This window comes from Azolla caroliniana, unplaced genomic scaffold, assembly GCF_043228905.1.
Source record: "Azolla caroliniana isolate FFs.n. ecotype wild unplaced genomic scaffold, voAzoCaro1.0.p SCAF_18, whole genome shotgun sequence".
NCBI lineage: Eukaryota > Viridiplantae > Streptophyta > Polypodiopsida > Salviniales > Salviniaceae > Azolla > Azolla caroliniana.
In genome coordinates this window covers 1,558,182-1,577,510 of record NW_028230453.1, presented here as the reverse complement: position 1 = coordinate 1,577,510, position 19,329 = coordinate 1,558,182, and the positions used below count along the sequence as shown (strand labels likewise).

The window sequence follows — 19,329 nt, the reverse complement described above, 5'->3', positions numbered from 1 at the left end:
AAAAGAGAGAAAGATCATAAAAAAAACTCAGTTAAAAAAAGGGGAGAGAAAATGGAGGAACAAAAAAGAAGGGAGAAGAAAAAGGAAGAGAGGAAAGAGGAGGAGAAAATCAGAAGAAGGAGGAGTAAAAAGAGGAAGAAAAAAAAAAAATCTTCCCTGTCTCTCTCTCTCTCTCTCTCTCTCTCTCTCTCTCTCTCTTTCACAGATTCTTCCTGATTTTGTTTTTTGTTTTCTTTTTAAAATTGAACTGTTTTTCTTTTGTAGTAATATCAGCTTCATTCCACTTCTCATTTCCCTCCATTCTTCTTCTTCTTCTTCTTGATCAGTAAATATCTCTGTTTTGGTCTGTCCTCCACCTCCTCTGCTTTCCCTAAATCTCTCTGTTTTTTTACAATCCCCTGTTTCAACCCCCCTTTCCATCTCTTTCTTTTTGTTTTTTCAGGTTTTTCTGTTTGGAAGAGTTGCCAACCATCTCATTTGCTGATCTTCATCCCCAACAGGATCTTATCTCTCTCTTTTCCCCCCTGGTATTTACTTTCATATTTCTCTCTCATGTAATTCCTGTCGTTTAGAAATGTTCTTTATTTCCTCTTTACATTTGCACATTATTATGTCTAATCTTGAAGCAAGGGGATGCGATGAACGTTCCTAAAGAGGGTTTTTATGAGCGATCTATGTGTATGGATATACGGAAATAACACTGCTGATCTAACTGACATCTATAGACCTTGCTCATGTATTGAGATAATATGCTCACAATGATGAGGGTTTAGATGCAATCAAACTATGTGAATTGAAAGAAAAAGCTTTGATCTCACTAAAATGCATAAGCTCGAATACATTCCGAAAAGGAAGATGAAAAGATTCATGAATGTTTGTATATTAAAGTAAATATGCCCATTATGTGAAGATGAAGGATTCATGAATCGTTCAGTGCTATAACATTTTATGGGTTCAATGCGCTCTTTGATGCAATATAACTGTGGATTATGCAAAGAACAGCATTGATCTCACTGATATCTATAGGTTTGAGTACTTTCTGAAGGTGCATGTATGAGATATATGAAGACGAGGTCTTCATGGATTGCTCTACCCAATAACCATTTAAAGATGCGGTCGAAAAGCATTAGGATAATGGATTTGGTGAGGTTTTACATGTAACATAACCGTGGAAACGGGAAGAACACTGATAGTCATGGTGCATGTGTGAGAGATTATGCTAACTATATGAAGATGAGGTCTTCATGGATTGGCCTTCCCAATAATCATATAAAGATGCATGTGAAAAGAATTGGGGTAATGAATTTGATGAGGTTAAAAAATGCAATCTAACCATGGAAACGGGAAGAACACTGATATTTAAAGGCCAGAGTGCCTCAGGATCCAAAGGTCACAGAATTCACTCAATTTCACTGTGGAGTCCCCAAGTGGGTGAAGATGCATGTAGTAAGGGAATATGGTCAGTAAATGAAGATGATGCATTCACTGATTGATTGTTTCCATACCATCCCAGGAGGCATATAAATGCATTACAATGATAGACTTGACGGCATTTTGAGTGATTTTTCTGTATGTAAAGGGCTCAAGTGTTATCAAATATGTCTAAGACGTTTTTAATTCAATCTAACCATGGAAATGGAAGAACAATAACTAATTTCACCTATGTATCTAGGCTTGAATATGTTGAGATCCATTTTGTCCAAAAATGTGTCTGATATCGTTGCCCAGATGTTACTGAAGGTGCATCTACTGAGGTAATATGCTTGATATCCGAAGATGCATTTACTGAAGGATAATATTTCGTATCTGAAGATTCACTCAATCATGAGTTGGTCATTGCATATCATTTCAAGTTGTATGTAAAATCATTAGGATAATAATATCGACAAGGTTTTACATACAATCTAATTGTGGTGATGGAAATACCAACATTGACCTTACTGATATCTCTTGGTATGAGTACCTTGAGATCCTTGTGGTCAGGAACCTTGTTCCATATCGATGCCCAATGATATCTGAAGTTTTAGACAATAGTCAATTAGTCATACAAAATGCATCTAAAAGAATTAGAATAATAACCTTAATGAGGGATTAGATGCAATCAACATTATCTTACTGATACCTCTTGCCATGAGCACATTGAGATCTATTAGGTCAAGGGACCTGTCAATGCAGCTGGATCTGACCAACATTCATGAATTGGTCATTGCTATACAAGACACATACAAACACAATAGGAAAATGATCATGATGAGGGCCTAGATGCAATATAAGTGTGGCAATGGAAAGAACAATATTGATTTCACTGGTAGCTAAGAGTGGTCTATTGTTAAGAAATGTGTACAATATTTATACGGAGTGTGTTGAAATGCTTGTCGTGAGGAAATATGCTCAAACAATGAAGGTTCATGTACTGAGAAAATTCTTTCAGTTTATGATGATTCAAGCATTGATAATTTGGTCATTAACATACCATCTCAACATGCATGTAAAAGCATTAGGATTATGGCCTTGATGAACATGCATGTATAATGACCATGATGAGCATCAGGATAATGTCTCAAAGATAGAGCGGTGTGGATAATATTATGCTTTAGGTTAAAGATAAATGCTTAGGCAGGAGGACGTGGAGCTTTGTTTTATTTGCTGGTCATACTTATCAGATTTGGTGATGCTTGGAAGGTTTCAAGTCTAGTATAGGTAGGTGGTGAGACAAAAGGAATATATGTTTAAAAGACCACATGTGCATATATGAAGCACATTACCATGGAAAACGATTGGAATGTGCTAAGTTGTAATCAGATTACAAATAGGTTGTAAGCACATTTGTGACTATGCTTGAGGTTAGGGAAGTTGTATCCCTCGTTTGTAACATAAGCTGGTTGAGGTTCCCGAATTTTTGTGAACTATCCTGTGTCCATGTACAATGTTACGACATAATTTATAAATAATCAGACTCTTCTTTTGCATGTTCTCTTCATATCTATGTGCGTCTTTAACCTTCACGTTGATATGTCTATGTTTATGCTGATGCTACTTCATGATCTAACATGACCATTTAATGTGCCTATGTGTATGTTGATCTAACTCAAGATTTAAGATGATCATCTATTAGCTTCAACATCCACCTGGACGTTTCTTTTATAAATATCAGCTTAGACCTTAAGCTTACTGTGCTTGAATACATCTAGATGAGAAACCAAGTTTTAACGAATATCCGAAAAACAAATATCATGCCTGCCAGTCCACGTTCCAGAGGATACTAACTCTGAAACCAATTTTCAGGACATGAAATACTTATCTTTCAGGCCAACTATTTGGCTGACATGTGGCAACATGTAAATAAGAACTGCCTTAGTAGTGATGACCCAGCTGGATCAGACAAAGGATTCCAAGGCATAACATGTGTGAGGAGATTGATGCTTGTCATACCAGTGATATAACGAGTGTATATAGCTGGCTAGTTGATTGCATTTAGCATAATAGAAACCATAGGAAAGAAAGAAAGAAAGAAAGAAAGAAAGAAAGAAAGAAAGAAATATTAACTTCTTTTAAGAGGCCAAAATAGCCTATAAGACCAAACAAGAGATTACATCTTAAGTCTTTGAGAACAACAAATCACAATAAAGGAAAACATGTGATTATCTCATTTGCACAGTTATATCTTTGGTCCACACATGTGCATTATGTCTCTGTAAGGTGCCCAATAAAATGCAAACACCAAGTTGTTTTTTTGTCTTTAAAGGATTGCAAAATGCCAGCCAACTGAGCTGATTTCTCGGCCAAAGAACTTTGCTAGCCTCATAAGGCATTGCCCAAGGAAGCAAGCATGCCTTTGTAACAGAAAGTGCATTCAGAACAATGGTATTCTTAATGTAGTGGGCGTAATGTGCGAGAGTCTTGTCCAATTAGGGAGCGGATTGAGCGATTTCCATTTCTATGGAGACTCAGACTTAGAAAGTGTACACGTATTCTTGTGCTGGTTGAGATGCAGGGCCTGTATTGTCATGTGACTATCACTACTTGTACTTGGTCTTTGGGTAGAACTTCATTTAAGATCATTATGGCTTAAAGGAGTTTCCATGAGGGCCCAGGAAATTTCTGGGGCGACACTATGATGCATAACCATACATTTTGTTGGGCACAATCCCCAATCTTACTAATAGTGGTGGTGGGGTAATTTTTTATGAGATTAAGGCCTCAGTTCTAGCCTATTACCATCGAATTGTTTCACATTGGTATCACAAATAGATTCCATTTGCATTTTGACCACTGCTTGTGTGACTCAAGAGGTTTATACAAAGTTTTAAGATGTGCATGTACAAAGTTATGAAGATTTCCACCGGTTGCATGCCATAGTTTTATATGAACTGGTTATAAGAGGCATCTCTCAGTGTTGTATATATTTTCGTTATTGTCTCATGTAAGAGATTTGAATATCTTGGGCAGAGGCTACACTAGTTAAGTTTTACTTGCTATTGGAGAATGCTTTCCTCTATAATTATAACCAAAGAAAAATATCTGGATGAAGGAGAAGTACTATGAGTTTCATGATGGAAATAAAAACAGAGCTAATTTTCTTGAATGTTGAGGTCCAATCTGAAAGTTATATCAAATTTTTGGGTTTTAACATCAATTTGTTCATTATGCAGATTTACGTCTTTCAACACGATGTTGTGTAGTGGACTCTCCGCAAATCTGCATGCAGCACCTATTTTCACACCTGCAGATGCTAGCAGGGGAACGGCACAAGCAGCAAATATAATCCATGGCCGCAGCTGCCATTCAAAAAACTCACGAGTGTATTTATATAACCAAGGCATAAACCATAAATTCGAAAAGGATTTCTTTGGTTCTGCAATGGTTTTCGAGAATGGAAAAAACTCACAATCTCATGAAGACAGATCAATCTGTAATCCGTGCGCAGTTATTATAGCTCCAATCGAGGTGATCATAAACTCATTGCATTTACAAAACTGCGACCTACACTATCTTGATGTCAAATGCTAATGTTTATGTTTTTGCTTCAAGAAGTTAATGATCATAAAAGGAATGAAGCTGTTCTTAGCATCCCATATGATGAATTGAACGCCTTTCTTCAACATTGTAATAAAAGAGAATGACCTTGTAATAAACCCAGAGGAAAGAGTGCAAATTTATGAGCTACCTTTGGGAGGGTAAGAAGCTTCATGAATGGGATCAAATGAACATACAAAACAGAGAATCTGTACATGTCTGAAGCTAGATAGGTGAAACCTAGATGGATGAAGCTGGATAAGTAAATGACAGGGAAGTCCAACTTGGATTAGATGGCTGGCTGTTGGCCTCCCTATGTGGGTTGGTTAGGTTGCTATAGGCTCCCATCTAATTCCACAAAATGAGGACAGTTGATTGGCTAAGGTTCCCATCCAACTCCATAATCAACCAACTATGGTAGCAATGGATATGGAAGATTTAAATACCTCTAATTGCGTTGAATTTACATAATTTTCCAAGTTTAACAATTAGGCATGAAAGAAGTGTTACTACCATTTGATACATCAAGTAAAAGGAATTTACATATTCTAAGGTGCTCAGCAAAGAGCAACGAAATTTATATAACGGTCCTTGTGTAACTAGGCATTAAAGTAGTGTCACAACCATTTGATAAATCAAATAAAAAGAATATTCCAATAGCAACAATCAATCTCTAGGGTTTTGCTGGTAGTAAGGTTTGTGGATGAATTGACTCTATACCAACTGTACGAAATAAATAACCCAAAATGATATGTAAAAGAAGAAGAGAAATTTATCACAACAAAAGCTCCAAACCAGTTGAGGTTCACAAATAGCTCAAAAAAATCTCTTAAGTATGTGTGGCTGTTATTGTCAAACCCTTGTGTCAACAACGTACAGTATAAAACATAGTTAATTCGTGAAGATGTACTTCCTTTAGGCTCCCTTTTTCTGATTAAGTTCGACAAAAATTGTTCAGTGCTGACCTTGTTTTCGTAATACAGAACTCTCAAGAACATGTTCTGGATGGAGGATTGCAGTTGAAGGTCTGGAGATGAATCATCTATTATATTTTATTTTTCTCGTTTTCTTGGAAAATCCCCCTCATATATGGAAAACGTTTGTTCTGATAGGTAAAGGTGATGGGTGCAGGGGAGGGGTCCAGAGCAATACTTGAATTTCAGATTGGTAACTGTTATCTCGAATCACCGTTACTTCATTGGGGTCTGACACAGCCTGGGAGCAGGTTCTCCTTCCTCAGTTCTTGTCTCGAGTGATATTATATTCTCTAGGCTGTGGAGGCTGCCAATTATTGAATGTGCAAAATTTCTCTTATTTCTATTCTTTCAGAAAATGGAAGCTTCCATCAAAATATCCAGATGGCACAAGGGAATTTCAAAATGAAGCCTTACAGACTCCTTTTCGCAAGGTAACAGTTTCCCATCTATAATCTGAGGCTTTAAGAGGTTTAGAATGGCAGAGTTATAACATTATCGTCCCCTATAGTCTGGGGATGCTGCATTCCTGACGATTGAAGTACACGAAATAAAGTTTGATGCAATCGAATTCATAGTGAAGGATGATTCGAACAATCAATGGTGAGAATACAGTTTTTTTCTATTATAATAAATAATTCGTTTGCACTATGCAGTAACAGGTAAATCATGGTTTTGCAGGCTTAAATTCCAAGGAGGAAATTTCAGGGTGCTGTTTCCTGAACTAACCACTGATCTGTCAAATGTACTTGTACCTGAGGAGCTTGTGCAAGTTCAATCATATTTGAGGTGGGAGAGAAGTGGGAAACAAAACTACTCAATAGAGCAACAAAAGGTTTGCTTCATGTGTTATGAGTCACTTACTGAGATACAACTCTCGTTGTTTGTACAAACTTTAAGAAATCAAACCTGTTTGCATGCTGATTTGCCTGTAGGAGGAGTATGAGAAAGCTAGGAGGGAATTACAAGAGGAAGTGGCAAATGGAATTTCCCTTGATGCGTTGAAGGCTCGGTTGCTTAAAACTGAAGGAAGTGTCAAGGACACTCTTGATGCATCAACTTCTGGATCAGAAATCCCAGATGATTTGATACAGGTGCAATCTTTTGTAAGATGGGAAAAAGCTGGGAAGCCAAATTATACTGCTGAAGAACAACTTGTAATTCCTCTTACTAGACTCATTATTGCATTACACTGGCACTTATGACAATTAAAGGGATACCAATTTGAAATGTTAAATAAGCCCTGCTGATTGTTGTCTGTAGAAAGAATTTGAAGCAGCACGTAAAGATTTGGAAAATGAGATCTTAAGTGGGGTATCCATAAAGGATGTGTACAAGAGGTTAAAGGTTGATCCGGAAAGTTTAAAGAGAAGCAAGAAAACTGCAAAGCCAAAAAAGAAACAGCTTCAAACTATACAGAGGAAAAAACGTGACTTTGGAGAGCTTATAGATTCCCATGAAGAAACTGAAAGCCTGGATTTTGCTCCTTTGTCTTCCTCAAAGGAACCAACACCACTTGAGCTGGCTGCTGAAGGAGTTAATCACGGGGAGATATTGCAAAAAATGTTATTCAAGCTTGATAGAGGCAATTTATTGGTAATTTTCATATTTTCTGACAATCTGTTTTGAAACTTTCTTCTCGACTACATGCAACAGATAATATTACATTCACATGCACTCATGGAATTCTGTCATTATATACTGGTGAAGAGCATGCGTGGATTGGAAAATGCATAAGCAAAAAGTGCTTACAGATGTAGGTTTTCATTTTTTGTTTGGTACGTTTGCTTTGTGAGCTCTTTGGAACCCAATAATTTCCATTATGGTCTTTTTCAATCGATATCCATGTTGTTTCTGAATGGTGGCTTATCAATAACTGCCTGAATCATGACCTGTATTCGTACCTAATTTGTAATCTTGCGTCAGCTAATTCTTTCTGTTCACTTCCCATTTATGACTATAGTTTGTGTGTATTGAAGATCCCTACTATAAGGATTTTCCCAGCACTAGCAAATCCCTTTGGTGCCAGGTGATAATGACCTTTATTTGCCAGTGACAAGGATGATGAAGCTGTGTCCAGATGGCTGTTGCCTATGTGCCCGACACTCTATTGCCTGATCAATTGTTACCCCATTCGAGTGTCTTGGTTCTCCCTCTTATTTCATAAAAAACACCATATTGGCAGATAAAGTGTTCTTCTGATTCCACCCCCCGATAGCACAGTTGGCATATCCAATTTCATAAAAAACACCACATTGGCAGACAACTTGTATTCCACTCCCGAATAGCACAGTTATTCCGTAGGTTTGCTTTCATATCAACTTATCTCAGTTCCTAATTGATGTGAAGAGGTCCAGAGCTGCCCTATCACACTACAAAGGGCATGAGATAGACGTGTATCCTTATAAGCTATATTGCAATGTGGTAGTGCATTACCATGTGACTGGAACCATTTGCATTTCAGCATACCAACAAGGATTCTCTCCATTTTCAGCCAGCTGCTTTAATAACCCGAATGCCAATCTTGAGTATGTTTTCTTAAGGAGCTCCCAAATCCGTTGGACAATAGTCACTGATTGGAATAATGCCTTAGTCAGTTTTGGCGCTGCTCTCATCTGCGCTTGGATTATACTGGTGCTTTGTTCCTTATCATACAAGCAATCATCTTGACTAAAGATTTCTCTATATCTGTCCAGTTATGAGCCTGATGAAGGCGAATCCCCATATTTCTACGCAGTAAACTAGAGTTGGTGCTAATTGTATCAAATAACCACAATTTAGTCCATGGTTCTTGGAGCTGGATATCTGCAAGCAAGAAACATTAATGTCTACTAAAGTAAAAAATTAACCCATGAGACAAATGATGATTACAAATATGGGTGAATTCATGTTATCCACACTAATGCTCTATGTTTCGTAAAGAACTATTGTAATGATCTTAATGCATGTGGCTGAATGATTCTTAAGATGGCCTATAAGAATGTGAAAGAAAGAAGGTTATATTAACGTCTTTTAAGAGGCCAAATGGTCTTTAAAATGAGGGAAAGAGAGCTGTTATTTCTGATCTGTCAGGTGTTGGCAACCACACAAGAAGAAACTGTGCGCATATGGTTTGCATCAGATGTAAGAGAGCCACTCATTCTTCATTGGGGAGTTTCAAAATTAAATAAGGGAGAGTGGCAGGTAATATTTGAAAATCGATGTGGTTGCCATCAAAGAGGGGATAAATTGAAGGCCAAGTTGTTAATGTTTCTTGCAACAGTGCCCTCCAACCTCTATAATTCCTCCCAACTCTACAGCACTTGAAGGTTCCTGTGAGACAGTATTTGAGAATGGTTTTGCTGGAGACTCATCTTTTCAGGTTGCAATTCACCAAAACTCTTCTAGTTCATACGCACATCAAGTTTGTCTACCCCCCTTTACAGTTGGAACTTATTCACCAGATGATTTCAGGCATTGGATATCACGATTAAGGACTGTGGAATCATGGGCATCCCATTTGTTCTGCGATCCGGCGAATCTTGGATTAAAAATAATGGTTCAGACTTCTACATTTCTGTAGAGGCAGAAAAGAAGCCAAGAAAGGTGCCCAAATCTTGTTTGATAAAATATGATATACATATGGGAATTACTTTATAGTTTTCAAAATTTAATTGTGTCACAGGAACTAGGAAATGGTGAAGGAACTGCAAAATGGATGCTTGATGAAATAGCAAATTCTGAAAGTGATGCAGAGAGGTCTTTGATGCACAGGTTTGTGTTGGGTTAATGGGGTAGTCAATATACTGGTGGTTCACTACTGGGGTGGGCTTTCATAGTTGAAAGAGCTTTGGAGTTGGTTCTCCTCTGCACAGAACTATTCTTATTCATGCCCTCTCCTTTGCACAGATTTAATATAGCCGCAAATCTGGTCAATAATGCAAAGGGTAGAGGACAACTACCTCTAGTAGGGATTCTTGTCTGGATGAGGTTTATGGCTACTCGTCAGCTTATTTGGAATAAAAATTATAATGTTAAGCCTCGGTGAGTGTTTTTGCATTTTATTTAGTGGTTGAGAGAAAACAGATGATATGACCAATCTAACTGATTGGATGTGAGTGAACAAGTTTTTCTGTTTCCATATTGCAGAGAGATTAGTGCTGCCCAAGATCGTGTTACAAGTTTACTTGAAGGTATTTTTCAAGACCAACCGTCAGAGAAAGAGCTTGTAAGGATTATTTTGTCTACAGTTGGTCGAGGAGGAGAAGGTGACGTGGGCCAGCGTATAAGAGATGAGATTCTTGTAGTACAGGTAACTTTTTCTCAGCTTGTTTTGCTTCTTAAGTAGGCATCTTCCTTCCAAAAATCTCTTCTCAAATTCATCTTTTCTCATGAATCTTTTGATGGGTAACCATTTTCATGGTTGCTGCCAACATACTCTGATACGGACCAGTGATAATGTTTATCAAATTTTCAATAATTGTCTGTGTTTCTGACTCCAGCGTAAGAATGATTGCAAGGGAGGAATGATGGAAGAATGGCACCAAAAGCTTCACAATAATACAAGCCCAGACGATGTTGTGATTTGTCAGGTTTTCATTTCAATGCTTTGTTTCCAGAATGTGTAATATCAATTCTATTTTTCAGCTATAGTTGCTTATCTATTACCATTTTCCTTTCAGGCTCTCCTTGACTATGTTAAGAGTGATTTGGATATGAGTGTTTATTGGAAAACCTTAAATTCTAATGGTGTTACAAAGGAACGGCTTAAAAGTTATGACAGACCCATTGTGTCAGAGCCTCGCTTTAGACCAGATCAGAAGGAAGGCCTCATTAGAGATTTGACAGCTTATCTAAAGACACTGAAGGTATTTCTTTTTTCTTTTTCTTTTTCTTTTTGGGATTGTGTGGTTTCTGCGCCTAAGTCTCTAATTTATGGTGGCACCTATATGTAATTGTGGTCAATCGCATGCTCCATACTGGTAAATTTCTCAGATCCTCCCATCACTATCATAGTTTTCCGTATGGCAAACACAGTTTGGTACATCAGTTTAAAATAATATGGTTAGAACCCTGAGAAAATATCATCCATGTTATGTGTTAAACTTGAAAGTGGAGAAATCAACATATGGATATCTCTGTGTACACTGTTGCAAATAGAGCATTCATGTACTGGTAGTATCAAATACTCTCAGGGAAGTGTTCAGAATATTCTGCAAACTTGCCTATTCTCTAGGTCCCACTCCAAAATGTACTTGTCTTTTCAGATCTCTGAAGTGAGGGAAACACTGTCACTTCTGGATGATATTGGCTTTTACTTGTGGATGACAAGGGTGACGGCCTGTGGTACTGGTGGTGTGCTTACATGCCAACACTTTGGTATTGCCTTATCCATTGCAACCTCTTTCGAGTGTCCTGGTTGAGACACCACTTGTGTGTCTCTTGATTGACTTGTAGCATGAGTGATGGAGCTAAAGCAAGTCATGATTGTGCTCAGTTGGCTGTTGTGGTCGTATTGTTGTCCTTCAACTTCTCTCTATGTCTCTTGAACTCCATCAAGAACAGTTCTATTGACCATCATATTCCATTACCTTGCATAGTGGGCCAAAGTCTTGTTTAAAGAGGCATAACGGCAGATATACTGTTCTTCTGATTTCACCTCTTGGCACAGTTGGCAGTTTCGCCCATCTGTAGTTTTGTATGCATGTCGGCCTATCTCAATTTCCAACTGATTTGAACAGGTCTTGAGTTGTGCTATCATACTGTGGAGTGAATTAGATAAATGCATATCCATATAAGAAGGGTTGATAATAAATCCATCTTGTGACGTGTATAAAATGAGTGCCTTATAGTAGGCCATGTTCCGACCAGGAGATGTTGTGGGACTGATCCATGTTCTTTCAATATTCAATTTAATGATATTAGTTGAAATCACTCCATTCTTTTCCGCTTTAGTCATGTTTAGGTGTGGAGAATCCAAGCTATATTGGAGTGGAGGTAGTGCATTTATACTCATGCCATGTAATTGGAACAATTCTTGCATTTCAGCATACCAACAATGATTATCTCGATGTTCAGCAAGCTTTTTTGATGACCGCCAATCTTAATTATCTCAAATCCGTTGGATAGTGTTCACTGATGGGGCTGCTTGAATGTCTTTCAGGATTATATCTTGGGGCTCTGATTCTTTGCTCATTTTCGTGCAGGCAATCATTGAGATTAAAGATCTCTCCAAATGTGTCCAATTATTTGCTCTATGAAGGGTTGGTCCTCAAATTTCTACTATATAAACAAGAGTTGGCGTGACAAGTGTATCAAACAACCACAAGAAAATAGAACACATGCAGCCTCCTGTAGGGAGAAGTAAGGCTTTGTGAATGATACTCCTACATATGTGCAGGATCTTATGTATGCCACCTTTTCTTCTCCCAAGAGGCATTCTAGTTTTGATCTCGTTACCCATTCTTTAGTGGTGTTAAACACTATCACTTCAGTTTCATCAAGGTTGACCAACATAAATGACTTTAAAGCATTGAGATGTCTTTGTAGTCCCTCCAACAACCAGTGTGCACTCTTTATGACACCAATTCATAGTGTGTTGGTTCCCCATTGCATATCTACTCGAACTGAGCATGTAGTCCAACGTTGAAGGCTTCCTGAAATCTACCAAGCAACAATAGATTCTCATTTTATGGGCTGTTCCCTCCCCAATAAGGGCTCACCGGGCTCAATAACCTGCCTGTTCACCTGAATGACAGATATTTCTCTCTGCCCATACATTCAATTCTGACTCTAGGATCAAGACATATAAATTAACCAAGTAATGGCCAATCATGATAGTATTATAATTGGTAGATATCATGGGATCGCCCCTTTTGAATATTGATACATTGTTATATCTTTCCAACTACTAGGTAAGTGTTCTACCAAGTATGAAGATATGCAATTAAAATCTAGAGGATGACTATCTTTTCTTGCATGCCCAACATTAAAAGATAATTTACGAGAAGTATGATGACTTGTTAGACGGGCACGATAACTGAAGTGCCATATTCAAATCTTCACCAAGAAGAGTGAGCACATGTGTCCGTGCATTATTTTCACATAGAGTGTTTTTACTACAGAGTAGTAACCTCCCATCTTAGGAAGGAGTCATATTGAAGAGGATATGTTTACTTGGTCTCATAGGTCAAATTTGGCCTCATGGAGGATAAAAAATTGATTCTATTTTATACCATTATATGGCACTGATGCTTTACTCCTTTTCATGCTGGAAATCAATGAGACCCAATCCTATTCCCAACTCATTAAGTAAGCAGCCTTCTGGATACTATAAACAAATATATGTGAAGAAAAGTGTTAATTGGCATGTAAAAATGCTTAGTGAAACCATCATGGTGTTGTGCCTGGTGCATGGTTCTCAAGGTAACTGGTAGTAGCTGGTTAATCTGATATGTGACATAGATTGATATCTATGAATAACAAGAAGAGGTAGTAATGTACAGCACCTTATATTGGTGCTGTACTTCTATAATTGGTCTGTCCTGATTGCAAATAAGTCTTAAATCCTGGGTTAGCTGATGGAGTCCCTAATGAAACTTATATCATTCTTTGGAGGAGGTGATTTTTGACTATAACCTTAGTATCAGATTAGAGTACCTGCACAAAGCCCTAATTGTGCTGTTGAACCTGACCTAATTTTGCACCTAATATTGGTGCTGTACTTCTATAATTGGTCTGTTCTGATTGCAATTAAGTCTTACAATCGTGGGTTAGCTGATGGAGTCCCTAATCAAACTTATATCATTCTTTGGAGGAGGTAATTTTTGACTTATTATCAGCCTAGAGTACTTGCACAAAGCCCCAATTGTGCTTTTGAACCTGACCTAATTGTGCACCTAATATTGGTGCTGTACTTGCACAAAGCTGATTGAGTTCCTAATCAAACTTTTCGGTTTTGCTATTATAAGTTGTCAAACAAATGGATATTAGAATCGTTGATAGGCAGTTCTGCTATCATTCAAATTAACATTTTCCCATCGTTCTCTGTCCTTTTAGGATATGCAAGGTTTGTTAAGTATTGTTAGTGTGGTCTAGCTCCTTTATTTCTGAGAGTTGTGTACCTGCTTTAGTAATCATAGTTTTCTAAATTTCATTCTCTTTTCTGGTTTGCTATTGTTCTTCCAGGCAGTTCATTCTGGAGCAGACCTTGAATCTGCAATCGCTAGTTGCATGGGCTATTCTGCAGAGGTTTGTCTTTATCCGTCGTTTTCTATAATTATGGAATTTTCTGGTTTTGAAACACATTGCAATATATTAAAAAACGGATCTTCCACTAACCATAATTGTAATTTCTTCCTGTCCCATTTCAAAGAAGAAAAACGTCTGTATGGCTGTTTCATAAAGTTAAGAATCCGCGGTGCTAACTATCAAAGGGTGTCACTGTTGTTTTTGTATTTCTATTCGCATGGGTAATGCATGCATATTTTTCATTTCTATGGTGTGTTTATATATGTATTTGTGCAGGGAGAGGGTTTTATGGGAGGTGTTAAAATTCATCCAATTTCAGGACTGTCTTCTAGCTTACCGGTACGTCTTCAGCTTTCTGGTATTCTGTAAGAATGAAAAGAGAAATATCTTGTTATTGTGATAAGTGATGTGTGATCTACATTCCAGATGCTTCTAGAGTTTGTGTTGGATAATGTGGAAGTGAAGAAAATTATTCCTCTTTTGGAGGTGAGCTTTCCTGAGATATAGCTGTCAATCATCCACTTAATCAAAGATAGCATTGTTCCATATTGTTATTAATAAGCTAGTGTATAGTTAATAAGCAAGTGTTCTTATCATTCTTATGATTACTAGGGTCTAATTGAGTCTCGCTGGGAGCTTCACCCATCCCTCATGAAGTCCCATAATCGATTACGAGATATAATTTTTCTAGATTTGGCACTTGATTCAACAGTCAGAACAACTGTTGAGCGGGCCCTGGAAGGGCTGAGTAATGCTTCTGCAGGGGTATGCAACCTATGGCACCAAGCATTTATGTATAAAAGTATTGTTGACTCTCTAATTACTATTTGATTGGTGCAGGATATAATTTACATGATAACCATTGTGCTTGAGAATCTGTGTCTTTCATCCTCTAGTAATGAAGAGCTTGTTTACTGTTTAAAGGCAAGAGATGGGATTCTTCTTACAATATCACGAAAATGTAATGTTGAAAAGATGCTCAAACAATATAATGAATTCCTGATACAGGAGTGGTGTTCTGTTCATGAGGCATGCAAAGGAAACCGTGAGCAGTGGCCCCTCAGGGCTAAGGCAGTATTGGATCGTACTAGGTTGGTACTGGCAGATAAAGCTGAGCATTACCACAAGTTGCTACAACCATCTGCTGAGTATTTGGGAAGTTTATTGGGAGTTGAGCAGTGGGCGGTATGTCAAAGTCATCTTGTTATATCTATTCCCAGATGTAAATCAATGTAGAGTATAGTATTGGAAATTCGAATATCTATCCTTAAGATTGGCAAATTTTAGGAGCTTAAGTATTAGGATTTCCTGTCATTGCAAACAGATTGATATCTTTACCGAGGAGATAATCCGGTCTGGTACTGCGGCATCTCTGTCTCAGCTCTTGAACAGAATTGATCCCATATTACGGGCTGCTGCCAACCTGGGCAGGTAGGTATCACAAAGAGGGTTACTCGCACAGTTCACATCTATTTGCTTGATTGAACACTATTGATATGTAGAAATTTAACGAGTACTGTCTACTTTTTGTTCAGCTGGCAAGTTATCAGTCCGGTGGAAGTTAGTGGCTATGTGGAGGTCGTAGGTGATCTAGCAGATGTGCAGGAAAAAGTGTATAGTAAGCCAACAATCCTGGTGGCTAACAAAGTAAAAGGTGAAGAAGAAATCCCAGATGGAGCAGTTGCAGTTCTCACTCCAGATATGCCTGATGTGTTATCACACGTTTCAGTGAGAGCACGAAATGGAAAGGTAAGTGGAGGGTAACATAGAGCATTCCTTTTTTAGTACAAAATGCAAGAAGCTAACAAAATGGCTTGATCTTCTTTCCAGATTTGTTTTGCTACGTGCTTTGATATGGAAGTCTTTAGTGATCTTCAGAGTAAGAAGGGCATGTTTTTTAGGTTGCAACCACACTCGTCTGGTATTACTTACAGGTGAATACTCATAATCCTCTGATGACATTGGAGAGTTTGGCTGTTGGATCACGTGATTATAAATAGTATGGATTGTTTGAGCATGACATGTAATATTATTTCCTAGAATTTTTTGGAATACATAGAGATTTGATGCTCTTAGTCATGGAATAACGTCCATCTATAATAAATTTTTATGCCATATAGATATTTACATAGACATGTTTGCATGGGTTTAAATTCCTTTTCAAGTTTATATCAGGGAGTCTAATATTGAGATTATTGCAGTGAAATCAGTGATTCTGATATATCGAATGGGGGTCCAAACTCTAGTACTGTTGATGAATCCTTCCCTGGTATCAGTTTAAATAAGAAAACATTCAGGGGCAAGTATGCAATTTCTGCAGATGAGTTTGATATTGACTTTGTACGTGGCTAGTTTGAAAAAACATGATTTTGTGTGTATTGTTTTCCAATAAGCAAATGATGATAAACTTATGCACCTCACAGGTTGGTGCAAAATCCCGTAACATTGCGAACCTGAAAAGTAAGTTACCTTCATGGATTAAAGTTCCTACATCAGTTGCAATCCCATTCGGAGTTTTTGAAAAAGTCTTGTCAGAGGAGAGAAACAAGGTTAGTGGTTTCACTCAATTTGTCTTGAAAATCAGATATGTGAGTATGACAGTGAAATATTTCTTTTGCAATATTTTGAGCTGATGATGTTTATGTCTCTGTGCTCATGTAGTATACTTAAGTGCAAGTACATTAACTAGCAATTGCTGCAAATGTAGGATATTGCTGCCGAAATTTCGGATTTAGAAGATTCTTTGAAAAAGGGAGACTTCAGTAAACTACATGAGATCCGCAAGGCTGTTTTGGGCCTTCAAGCACCTCCTAATTTGGTATGAACAGACATTTCTATGTTTACAATCACATTTATTTGGAAAAAATATATTTCTTTTCTTTATATCTCGAGTTTCATTGAAGTTTTGAAAATGTAATTTTGGGTTTTCTTTTCTGTGTCTATGTGGCTAGCGTGTGCACACTGCAATGTCCATGTCTTATTATTTCGATGAACGATATGGAGAGAATACTCTTCTTAAATATTAAATTCTGTAACTGTGTTATAGGTTGAAGATCTCCGATCAGTCATGAAACAGTCAAATATGCCTTGGCCTGGTGATGAAGGAGAGCAGAGGTGGGAAAGCGCATGGACTGCAATCAGGAAGGTGAGGAAAGGCACATTAATTTCATGGAAATCTTTATAATTTCGGTTTATTTGTTCATATAAGATGACTGAGAGGGCTTCGAAATTATTTATAAGGTTTGGGCTTCGAAATGGAATGAGAGGGCTTACTTCAGCACACGGAAAGCAAGAATAGACCATAATGATCTTTGTATGGCTGTCCTGGTGCAAGAAATTGTCAGAGCAGATTATGCCTTTGTTATACACACAACCAATCCTTCAAACGAAGACTCTTCAGAAATTTATGCAGAGGTAGAAAGCATATATTTTATGCAGAATGCTTACAAGACCTTTTGTTATGTCTTAATTAAGCTCTATGCTTTGTGTGATTCAGATTGTGAAAGGTTTAGGTGAGACCTTGGTTGGTGCTTATGCTGGTCGTGCCTTAAGCTTTGTTACCAAGAAAAATGATATAAGAAATCCTCAAGTAAGTAGCAAAAGCTATACATGTTACTGCAATGAAACATATTGGGTTGCATATATGTAAAGATGCACACGATGATTTTCTTTGCTGTGGACATTCGATTAACTCTCATCACAAATGATTCGTTGCGTTAAGAAGATGCTTATATGTACTTCATGTTTATTTGTGTAAACCAGGTAACAGGATTTCCCAGTAAGCGTGTCGGATTATTCATCAAACAATCAATCATCTTTAGGTCTGATTCTAACGGTGAAGATCTTGAAGGATATGCTGGAGCAGGGCTGTATGACAGGTAAAGTTTGTTGGTATGCATTGTTTTTCGAAAATGCTTTTGTAAGCAAAATATAAAATGGATTTTACATTTTCCAGTGTTCCGATGGATGAGGAAGAGCAAAGAGTAGTAGATTATTCGATCGATCCATTGGTGATAGATGATGGGTTCCAGAAGTCCATTCTTTCCAAGATTGCAGAAGCCGGTGCAGCCGTTGAGGAGTTATTAGGATCTGCTCAGGATATCGAAGGTGTCATAAAGGATGGAGAACTATATCTGGTACAAACAAGGCCACAAATGTAAATTCTCTTTTCCTTTCTCCCCTCGAGCAAGTGTTTTATGCACCTAGTTCTGAAAGGTGAAGGTTATATTCGGTTATACATCGGACGATCAATTATATTATTCATATAGTGATCATACTTTTATCTTTTGTTATTCTTTTGATCATCATCATTCTATATAACATAATAACTTCCAATTAAAAGAGCTTGTTTTCTTTATTGGATTATTTGATTCCAAGATATATTAGCAACATTCACATTGAGATGATTGACAGAAGCTCATTTTTTGAATAAGATTTAAAATACAATAGTTGTCTTATCTTTTGGATTATTTGGTCCAAAGATGTAACTGACACACAAAAAGATTCGAATGTTTGTTAAATAACAACGCCAAGCTGTGACAAAATAACACTCGTGGGTTACCTTTGTTGATTGAAGTGTTGATGATGTGTCCTTTTCTTGCAAAGGTATCATATGGGTAGACATATTTGCTTACATACAGCTTGTATTTATTTTGATGCAAAAGTTTTATGGTATATTGATGATTTAGAATCTTTTATCCTATTTGTAAGTTTGAAGCTTATCTTCAAATCCAAGACAATTCTAAAGTGGGACATATTGATAAACTTTGTGGAATGGTTCATAGATACATGAATGATGCTACTAATATAGTACAGGAAAAAGAAATGGAATCTGTTCTTTTTGTATGTTTTCCTTGTCAAAAAGTGTGGTGAGAATGATGATGTTACCTACCTTTTTGAAATAGTTTGGTCTTGAAGGGTTGTCGATTCTTCACTAAACGGTCGTTGTATAACGAAGTCGATCAAATTTTAATGAGATTGAGGAGAGAGCAAAAGACAACTTGCATCGTATTGATGTAGTTTTTGCATTTGCTTTTGTAACATAGCTATTTATTTTTTACATTCCTTTTTCAGAAGTATCCACATTTTCTGCATGAAAGGCATTCTCTAA

At 37.4% G+C, this 19,329-nt stretch overlaps 1 protein-coding gene across 1 annotated transcript; it reads left to right on the top strand.

Annotated features, from left to right (window-relative positions):
• Nucleotides 1–232: 232 nt before the first annotated feature.
• On the top strand, nt 233–18,676 carry SEX1 (Pyruvate phosphate dikinase, PEP/pyruvate binding domain-containing protein). The gene is made up of 35 exons (XM_087333883.1): nt 233–343; nt 443–527; nt 4,653–4,947; nt 6,000–6,041; nt 6,129–6,241; nt 6,346–6,424; nt 6,502–6,593; nt 6,672–6,825; nt 6,926–7,147; nt 7,254–7,586; nt 9,063–9,173; nt 9,253–9,351; nt 9,444–9,575; nt 9,655–9,743; nt 9,879–10,013; nt 10,119–10,281; nt 10,472–10,561; nt 10,652–10,837; nt 14,157–14,219; nt 14,496–14,558; nt 14,646–14,705; nt 14,832–14,984; nt 15,060–15,143; nt 15,228–15,404; nt 15,544–15,650; nt 15,755–15,968; nt 16,050–16,153; nt 16,421–16,559; nt 16,643–16,768; nt 16,927–17,037; nt 17,266–17,364; nt 17,460–17,633; nt 17,716–17,808; nt 17,982–18,097; nt 18,175–18,676. The coding sequence occupies exons 3-35, from the start codon at nt 4,672–4,674 to the stop codon at nt 18,377–18,379; spliced, it is 4,404 nt and encodes a 1,467-aa protein (XP_087190009.1). The 5' UTR covers nt 233–343; nt 443–527; nt 4,653–4,671; the 3' UTR covers nt 18,380–18,676.
• Nucleotides 18,677–19,329: the final 653 nt, after the last annotated feature.

What these genes read in the sequence shown, in the direction of transcription:
- SEX1 (XM_087333883.1), top strand. Translation starts at nt 4,672, where the DNA reads ATGTTGTGTAGTGGACTCTCCGCAAATCTGCATGCAGCACCTATTTTC. An exon ending in GAGAGGTCTTTGATGCACAG is followed by an intron (nt 9,744 to 9,878) that starts GTTTGTGTTGGG and finishes TCCTTTGCACAG; the next exon opens with ATTTAATATAGCCGCAAATC. An exon ending in AATTATAATGTTAAGCCTCG is followed by an intron (nt 10,014 to 10,118) that starts GTGAGTGTTTTT and finishes TCCATATTGCAG; the next exon opens with AGAGATTAGTGCTGCCCAAG.